Source organism: Balaenoptera borealis (genome assembly GCF_965194805.1).
Source record: "Balaenoptera borealis genome assembly, chromosome: 4".
NCBI lineage: Eukaryota > Metazoa > Chordata > Mammalia > Artiodactyla > Balaenopteridae > Balaenoptera > Balaenoptera borealis.
The window spans coordinates 44,007,372-44,016,874 of NC_138861.1; the positions used below are offsets into that span (position 1 = coordinate 44,007,372).

The following is a 9,503-nucleotide window of genomic DNA, read 5'->3' on the forward strand; positions in this document are numbered from 1 at the left end:
GAGACCAGACAAAAGCCTGCCCATCCCTGCCTCCCGGCAGGGTCCGCAGTGGTAAAAGCTGAGTGAGATGGGAGGCAGGAGCGGGTGATGGGTGGTATGGGGAAAGGCACTTTCTGAGTCACAGAGGAAACGGGCACTTCAAACTGCGGGAAGGCTGGGCCTCAGGACAAAGGAGGTGACAGCTCTTGTTCAGCTCCCTTCCCAGTTCCTCCCAAGAAGAAGACAAGACACAAGACCAGGAGTTGGTAAAGCAGGAGGTAAAGTTTATATACAAGAATATAATGTTTATCTGAAATATTTACAGTGTTGGTTAAAGCAGTATTTTTACAACTTTTTCAGGTCAACTACTATGTATATTACAGGTAAGCTACAATGGTTTAATTTGCAAAATTAAGTAAAAAAATGTTTTAAACAAAGCTTAAAGTACTCGGGTCAATCATAACATCAGTCTGTCTTGCCCTTTATTTGAAGAACTCATGCTACGGTGGTTAATGTGGTTTTTATAAATGGGAGTACTCTACCTGGAAATGCAAAATGCAATACATGCTAGAGTTGTAAGTTCCCAACAGGGATGTAAAATGACAGGTGAATTGTTGTAAGACTTAGGTGCTGAGTGTCAGGCTGGAGCTGAGAGAGAAGTTGAGATAACAGCCAGCTTTATCTCAACTGGGTTTTGGACCCACACAGAAAAGTGAAAGTTTGGGCCACAGAGAAAAGTAAAGCTATTTGCACGTTATGGCAACCTCAGCAGAAAGTGAAAATCGGTTGACCCAAACCAAACAACCAAAAAAAATCAAACCCAAGTCACAGTTGCACGTATTCAAAACTAGCTTTTCAGTGAGCTATTTTAAAACTTCATAAAAATCTTCGTGATTTTATTAGTTGGAAGATTTCTACAAGATTTGGGTGGGTTTTTCCTTTATGTGAAAACAACTATTTGTTCCTGAGGCCTCCTGGGGCCTTATAACTCAGAAAATGCCAGGGGTGCAAACGTGCAAAAGACAGGGGAAGCCGCTCCAGGCTGGGGCTGGAGCTGCAGGGACTGTGCTTGGGAAATGAGTGCTGAGGTCCCACAGCAGAAGTGGGAAGGGTCAGCAGAGCCCGGGTGGTGGCCCCGGGACTAGCACTGCAGCTTGCGGATGCTGCGGGAGATGCGCTTGAACTCTCTCTGCCCCTTCTGCCACCGCTTCACAGAGGTGATGACCAGCTCTCCGCCCAGTTTCTGCCCCATGACCAGGTAGGGCGCATTGATGTCATTCATCTCCTCGCACGTGCACTGCAGGCTGTCTTTGAGCCACAGCACCGACTTCTTCAGGTCCCTCTCGGACACACCGTTCAGCTTGTAAATGGTCTTGCTCTTGGTCTCCAGGATGATTTTGGTATCTCTGTTGATGTAGGTGATCTCCTTCACTTTTATTTTCAGTGCTACGAAGACAAGAGAGGACAGAGTGATAAGGAGGGAACACATCCCACTGCATATTTGTGACTCGGCTTGGGAGAGGGAAGAAGAGCTTCCCAGGGCTGATGGGACAGTCAGGGGCTGCGGGTAGGGGGTTGGGAGCTGAGGGCAGCAGGTGGCTCCATTTCTAAAGCCTCAAAGGGTTTGTCAGGCACTTTGTTTCAAACCAGCCATCCTTTAAAAACTTTCTTTGCGGGGACTCAATTGACTTTTCTTCCTTGCCCTTGTGTTCTTGTGCTTGTACGTAGGCTGCCTGTGGTGTGTGCTCTCCTTGACAAATGACTTCCCCTATTGGAAACTTCAGCATGAAAAGAAATGCCTGACTCTTAGGTGAAACACGATCCTTCTGTGGCCGTAAACGTTAAACTCAATTTATTACGTCGGAGAGGTTTTTGGACAAACCTGTAAGGAAATTATATCACGAAATCATTGTTTTCTAAAGAACAAACTACAGGGAAGGAGAATTGATCTTACAGCTGCATTTGATTTGGTAAAGTAACTCAGAGAAAAAATAGCCAAGACTCTTTTTAAGAGCACAACATGTTTAGCTGTAAAAGTGTTTTTCTGAAGACCTCATCCTCATATGCTATCATTTGCCTGTCCGAGGCCAAGGCGTTTACAGATCATATATGTACTGTTTCCAAGATGGATATGTAGACTCATTAGAATGCTAAGACCAAAAGTAAGTGGTTTACGATAAAAGACACATTTTATAGTCATGAACAGTATGCTTTGGGAAAGACAACCCTACAAACATACATGCTGGAATTAAATTTCAAGACTCCATGAAGGCAGGGAAAGGATAGAATTTTAAGGCTGGAAGGGATCATCCAGTTAAAATCTCTTCTTGGTACACAAAGAATCTGAAATCCAGAGAAGTTTAGTGACTTAACATGAGGTCACCCAGTTAGGCTGTGCCCTGGCAAAGTCTAATTCTCAGAACTCTGGTCCCCAAACCTCCTCCTGTAACACCACTGTGATCTCTTAGGCATAGTATCGAATTTCTTGTCCTGGTTGGTGCATTAATACGCCCACTGTAATGTGTCGTCAGACCCTTGGTGACATTAACAATTGTTCCATATAGATGACATGCAGGTGTGACTTCCTGACTCTGATGGAGTTTAATGCATTGTTTAAATTAGTAATAGAGGAAGAGGTTTTTTTGTGTATATCACTGTTCTGGAAATTTCTTCCTCTTTCTTCCTTTCTCTCTCAGAAGGGGAATTTGACTAAGCATGGCTTTTCTAGTCAACCAAGAAATGACTGAGGCTCAACTAGGTAAATCAAGGATACTGGGACTTGGCCAACCATTATTTGTCTGATATGCATCTGGGCTGTAGTACTGAGCTCTCAGGGTTTATCATGAGATAAGCCACATGGCAATGTCACATGTTCCTATGGCCTCTGCCTAAGGGCTGGGAGTGGGGAAGGTATATGGTGGGAGAAGTGATTGTAATGTTACCTGGGAGTCTCATCCATAGCACAGACAGAGCATGTGTGAGATTTCTCCTGGTCAAATTAGACATTCTTGAGCTCCAAATATCAGAAGAACCATCACTTTTAACAAGGGAGGAGACTTATTACTCATCTTTCTCTAGCTATGAAATAACCAACTTTGCAAGAGCTTACCATGGGAGAACTTCAGACATTTCCTCCCTGGGTTTTCAGCTGGGACCAAATATAGGGAATCAAAGTCCTCAGATAACTTTTCCTGCCCTGGAAGATGTGAACGGGGATGCCACACATGGTAGGAGGCAGGGGTGTTGATACTGTCTGCTCCAACAATAGACTGCATTCAGAGGCAGGCAGTTCTGGGCTATTCTTTCTTCACCAGTACTTTCCCCACTGTAATAAGGAAGTCTTCTCCATCTTCCCTGTACTCCAAGTGCAGTGGAGAGAGTGTCATGCTTTCATGGATGATTCCGATTTCTACCCTGGTTCCTTCTACCCTTTCATTACTCCCCCAGAGTACAGAGGCGATGTGGAGAACCGCTTATAAACCAGTATAACACGCACCCCCTACAATTTAGGTTCATTATCCCCTTTGGGACAAATTGAATGTGGAGAAATAGAAAACAAAGCTTGTGAGGTATCTGCATGTGTGATACCTTAAGTGTAATGACTTCCATGTTGTTTTGAAAGGCTCTCTCCTCTAAGGAGAGAGAACGTTGAACACACACACACACACACACACACAGACACAAACATTTCTTTGGCCCAGGTCTTGATGCAGCATCCTTAGGAAGGAGGTCTTCTGTAAGGTAAGCCACAAAGCAAGCAGGTAATGTGTGTGTGTGCGCATGTGCTTTAATTTCAACTTTTTTGGAGCCCCACTAAACTTCTTCATGGAAGTCAGGAGAGAGATCTATACTAAATCTGGTGCAAAGGCCATAACTTGCCAGAAGAAAATGATATTTTATATACATTTTTATATAAACTTTATTAAAATTATATTTAAAAATTTTGTCCTTAATCAAATCCTGTAGCATGGAAGCTAAGAACCGTGTTTTGGGCAAGGCTCTGGAGCTTTAGGGTTGCTGCTGCCAACATGCCTGGCCCTCTCCTACTCTGAGAGCTGTATGTATTAGAATATAGACATTTGAAACCCTATCATCCATCTGTGGCTCTCACTGAGGGGAAGGACTGGCTAGGACTCAGAGTTACCTCCTTCCTTTCCCCTTCCTCAGCTGTTTGAAGCTTCTCCTATAGCTACGGCTGTCCCGGGACCTGCTAAGGTTAAGCCCAGGACCCTTCCTGCAAGACACCTGGGGTTGTAAGGGGCAGTGATTGGGTTGTTTCCAGTTTCAGGGACCTGGCCAGGTCTGAGATTTCTGGGCTGGTAAATTGTAAGGAGAGGGTGGGAGGGCAGTCCTCCACAGTGGGCGCTGGAGTGATTTCTCTGTCTCCAGGACTTAATTGAGTATGTAGAAGTGTTCATACAGATCTGTTACAGTCTGTTATTGTTTGCTAGAACAGGGACCACATCTGTTTACCAGTAAATTCAACCTTCTGCCTGAATAAATACTTTTAAATACCAACCCCTCAAACACACCCAAAAGTGCCTGCTCTTGGAATGGGAGGAAAACACGAATGTCTCAGGTATCTGGGCAAAGTTCCTGGCCATCCCCAACTCCTCCCCCAACACAGCACTGATCCTGTGTCTAGCTGGCTCCTCTGCTCCCCTTGGAGGCCTGAGGACACAGACGAGGTGCTGCTGGAGCTCTGGGTGGACAGTCTCCAACCCTCCTTCCTCTTATAGTTCTTTCTTAAGGGGAGTGAGTGACCCACACGCCATGGAACTTGGGTAACATACCTCGCACATTATTTACTGTGCTCCAGAACCTTGTCATCATGGCACCTTGCATGTATCTTGCCAAAGTAAACTCCTAGCTTTATTGTTTGTTCTTTTTAAATTTAAGGAAACTCTCCCTGACATATTATTAACCAGTACCTTGGATATACTCACTGATGGTGGAACATGGGAAGCAGAGCATCATGGGTTATGAATAACGTAAAAATATTTCTGTTTGGCACTGGAGTAAATTTCAATTTTTGGCCAACTTCATGCCTTGAATCTGTTTTGTTGAGGCTAATATTTACATGTTCCCATCCCTGGGACACATGTTAAGTGACTAAAAGAGAACATGGTCCAAGATTATGCTTGTTGGCAAGAAAAAGCCATAGTGAAATGAAAAATGTGCCATCGGAAATTCATAATGTGAACAATTCTCATTATTTGATTATTGCTTAACAGAGCAATGACTCTCACCTAAAAAGATACAACTCGATACAAGATAGTTACATAGGGAGGAAACTAGGATAACACAGATGATTAGCTCAAGGAAAGATGAGCTGTGATGATATGTCACCCAAACTTTATCTAGTAACATCTTAATGAATTGTACCTTTCAGTTGTACTGGGCAATAAAACTTTTGTTGTTGGTGGTGTATTACTTACCAAAATCATTTTTACAAAGAGTTTCCATTATGTCATTGTCATCTTCGTTTTTATTTTTGCAGGCTTCACATACCTTTGGAGCTAGAAACATGAAAAGTTAGTAAGTCTGCTTAAAATGAAACAGCAGGTGGCATTTGTAAACAACTCAGGGGCTTATTCAGGCAAGAGTAGCAATTGTCCTGGAAGACCCCAGCTTCTGCCTCATTTATAAAAGAAGAACCACTCATTCCTAAGACAGTCTCCCATGCCTCCCATCTTTCGGACAGGCAAAAATACCCACGTGCTGTGTTTCATGTATGATGACTCCCCAAGCAAAGGGCGCCCTGGTGGAGTGTGCAGGTGCAGCCGCAGGTAACTGAGACAGGCTGCAGCTTTTCACTCTTCCTCCCACTCCTGGGACAAACTCGGTCTCTGAAAAAGTTAGTCCCAAAGCCTCTCTGAGGAGAAAGCACCAAAGGACCCTTAAGGAATTTTGGAAAACTAGCAACCACAAACTACGGCCAGAAGATCGTCTTTCTCAGCTGCAGGTCACTGGTGCAGCCTGGCCTCTGCTGGGCTCTTCAGCTGACTTGTCTCTTGGGGGAGTCATTTCAAGATATTTTCAGGTCTGGACAGGGCGGGGTGGCTAGCATTGTAAGGCTCACGTCTGGGTTCTTCCCCCTTGGTAGCACACCTTGCTAATGACTATAGCCTGCTCTAAATGGTTCTGTATCACCTCGTACTTTCTGCCAAGTTTGTGCTTGAGTTAAGCAGCATTTATTTCACTGTTATCTTCATCCCTGGTGCAGATTCTTCTTGCCTCTCTTTGCCTGTTTCAAACTCTCAAAAACAAACAGACAAAACAACAGCAACAACAAAACCCAAACAAACAAAAACCCAAAGCTTCTCCTGAAGCCAGTTGAAATCTGACCAAACTCAGGAAAGTGCACTAGCACAATCATGAGAGAGCCTGCTGAAGGCTCTTCTAAAAGAGTCTGATTCCTTGGGAAAAGGGAAAAAAGAAAACATTCATTTTCTCCCACTTATAAATGTACTAATGCTGTCTTTGAAATTTAGGTGAAATTTCATTAATATGAAATTGCTTTTTCGCAGGGAAAAAAGAACTATATGACTCATTTTAGAAGTTATTTATCAAATAAGAAAAAGCGCAGAGCAGATTTTGAAACACGTAAACTTTTATTTTGAAGGGGGAAATGACTTTTTGGAGAAATGTAGTATATAATGTTTGTGGGACTGTGAAAAATAAAAACAAAAGCAACACACATAAAACTGCCCTTAACTCCCCTGTCTCAAACAAAATGAAACTTTTCCAATTAGGAGCTCTAGGAGTGTATATAAAATGTTACTAACCTGTGTTGGTTGGTCTGTGGTATATGTTGGACAAATGTTTGAAATATGCCAAACATTTGCAATAAATTATAAATCTAACCAATAAGATGATTGCAAACTCACGGTGCCTGCCAGGAAAGATTGCTAAGCAACTTTGCATTTTCTTTAACTAATGATGGCTGTAGGAAAACAATTAGAGATGGAAAGGGAGATGCTGGTGGAGCCCTGAAAGGGATTAGGAAGCCCCCTTTCCATCCCGGGGGGACCTAAATCAGCTCAGACACATTGTATATGTTTTCCTTTCAGGAAGACTATCAAGAGCCCATGAGGTTTTCATTGCTTTGATGGTTTCTGCACAGGAACTCCCCCTCTATTTTCTAAAAAACTTGGGAAACTCTCTTTTGCACGATTTTCTCCAGTTAATTAAAACCACTCCTAAGATAAAAGCTGATTAGTGATAGAAAAATGATTCCTGGAGATTCCCTTTGTGCCCTCTTTCTTGGACCTCTGAGCAGTTACAACCAATGCTCAGTTTTCAACACGCATGAGCCAGTCCTGCTTTTTATTTTCAAAGCCTAAATCGGCAAAGAACAGAGAGTGCCTTAAAAGACTATCTGTTTGCACATTTTGGCGATCGTGCCTGTAGGGAATGTCCCTGTGCCTAGAATCCTCCTGCCCAGTGGTAAGAACGTGCTGCGTGAGGCTGAGGCCAGCGTGCTCTGGCCAGGGTGCTCACCGCCAACTCCTCCTAGCAGGACCACTTCCAACACTCTCAGTTGCGGCCCCCGTACTAGCATCTTCAAAAAGAATTGTACATATATCTACACGGGAAAGATCTCTTTCAGTTCTACGTTTTCTCCCCCCACCCCCCTTCTAAACTGTCGCTTAGAAAGAGCAACTGGTATAACTCGGGAAGGGAATGAGAGACTTCGGTGTGTGTTTGGGGGGGGGGGTATCTCGGATTTGTCACGATGACACACCAGGGCAAGGAGAGCGTCTGCCCTGCCCGGGACTGGCACCCCCGGCGGGGAAGCATCGGGATGGGGGGCGGGGGCCGCGAGAACACCCCCGGAAAGTCTTAGCGGAGCTGGTGGGGGGGTGTGTAATAAGGAGGAGGGCTTACCTTCCTCGGTGGCCGGCAGGAGGTGGTCGCTGCTAGCGAGGGGGATGCAGAGGTCGTTGTCCTGGGGGAAACGGTCGCACTCAAGCATGTCGGGCCAGGGGAAGCCGAAGGCGGACATGACCGGAGCGCAGCGGTCCTTCACCTGCACGCAGAGCGAGTGGCACGGCTGGATGGTTTCGTCCAGGTCATCGAGGCAGACGGGGGCGAAGAGCGAGCACAGGAACTTCTTGGTGTCCGGGTGGCACTGCTTCATGACCAGCGGGATCCAGGCGCCCGCCTGCTCCAGCACCTCCTTCATGGTCTCGTGGCCCAGCAGGTTGGGCAGCCGCATGTTCTGGTACTCTATGCCGTGGCACAGCTGCAGGTTGGCCGGGATGGGCTTGCAGTTGCTGCGCTTGTAGGAGAAGTCGGGCTGGCCGAAGAAGAGCCCGCGCGCGGAGCCCAAGCAGCAGTGCGAGGCGAGGACGAGCAGCAGCAGCGAGCCGGGACCCTGCGGCATCGTGGGCGCGCGACCCCCGGTGGGGCGGAGGGAGCCAAGGCGGGGAAGCGCGAGGCGGCAGGGGCCGGAGCTCTTCCCGGCCCGCTCGTTGCGCTCGGCGCGGCTCGGGGCCTGGGAAGCGGGCGGTGGGAACGCCGGGACGCCGGGCGCGCGGACTGCGGCGGCGAGGGGCTCTGCGTTCGGCTCCGCGCAGTAAGTCCGCGCGCAGCTCCAGGGGGCTCCGACCCGGGGGAGCAGAGTGAGCCACTCCTGGGGCCCGGCCAGCGTTTTCTTGGCCTTTTTTATGCAAATCTGGAGGTGGGGGGGAGCGAGGGAGGAGCCAGTGGAGAGTAATCCGAGGAGGGTTGGTCACTACTCTCTGGGTCTGGTTTTCCGTTGAGAATGCCCCTCACGCGCTCCCTGGAAGGAAATTCTGGCTGCGCCCCACCGACCCCCGTTCCCCCCGCCCCCGAGGATGCTGCCAAGCGCGCGCTCTAGGACTGCTGTAAACAACAAACAAACAAATAGACCAGCCTGGCAGCTGCGCCCCAACAGTGAGCGTGCGGAGCACGGGCTGCGGGAGACAGGGGGACGTGACCAGCGGCCTCGTCGCCAGGTCCCTGAGGGAACGCACTCCGACCCCGCGAGGCCCGGGCGTGGGTTTGCTTGACCCCAGCACGAAGTTTCTGCTCGGGCCCCGGGGCTGCGGGGCGGAACTGCGTTCCGGGCAGTCGCGAGCCAGCAGCAGGCCGGCCCTTTGTGCCCCTGGCCCGCGCCCGGGACCTGACCGCCCGAGGCCGTCTCGGCCTGGTTGCTCTCCTCTCGGACCCCCAGCCACGGTTCCCAGCCTGGCCCAGCCCGTACGGTGGCTCCCGCCTGCCCTTCCAAATATCAGAATTTACATAAGTAGAGTCGTATGAGCAAAACTTTTACATGAAAAAGGAAATATCAATAAAACCTTGGGGGTGTTATTTTGCTGGGGTAAGTCTAGAAAATTTGGCCATTGTGGAAGCGCCTCTACAGAGTTTCGTCAGAATCACACACGACTGCCCACCATTTCCCGGTTTGGGAGAAGAGACCTGCCCTCCCTGCCTAAAGGAATGGGTTGACTCAAGGCTCGAAGGCACCACGCGCCCTAACCCACTCTGGCCCTGGC

General features: G+C 47.8%; 1 protein-coding gene across 1 annotated transcript; it reads right to left on the reverse strand.

Moving 5' to 3' along the window:
• Positions 1-242: 242 nt before the first annotated feature.
• SFRP2 (secreted frizzled related protein 2) lies at positions 243-8,640 on the reverse strand. Its single transcript, XM_082391875.1, has 3 exons — positions 7,870-8,640; positions 5,418-5,498; positions 243-1,425 (listed from the first exon to the last, which is right to left on the reverse strand). The coding sequence occupies exons 1-3, from the start codon at positions 8,366-8,368 to the stop codon at positions 1,121-1,123; spliced, it is 885 nt and encodes a 294-aa protein (XP_082248001.1). The 5' UTR covers positions 8,369-8,640; the 3' UTR covers positions 243-1,120.
• Between the last annotated feature and the right edge of the window lie 863 nt (positions 8,641-9,503).

What these genes read in the sequence shown, in the direction of transcription:
- SFRP2 (XM_082391875.1), bottom strand. Translation starts at nt 8,368, where the DNA reads ATGCCGCAGGGTCCCGGCTCGCTGCTGCTGCTCGTCCTCGCCTCGCAC. An exon ending in CCTGCCGGCCACCGAGGAAG is followed by an intron (nt 5,499 to 7,869) that starts GTAAGCCCTCCT and finishes TCATGTTTCTAG; the next exon opens with CTCCAAAGGTATGTGAAGCC. An exon ending in TCTTTGTAAAAATGATTTTG is followed by an intron (nt 1,426 to 5,417) that starts GTAAGTAATACA and finishes TTGTCTTCGTAG; the next exon opens with CACTGAAAATAAAAGTGAAG.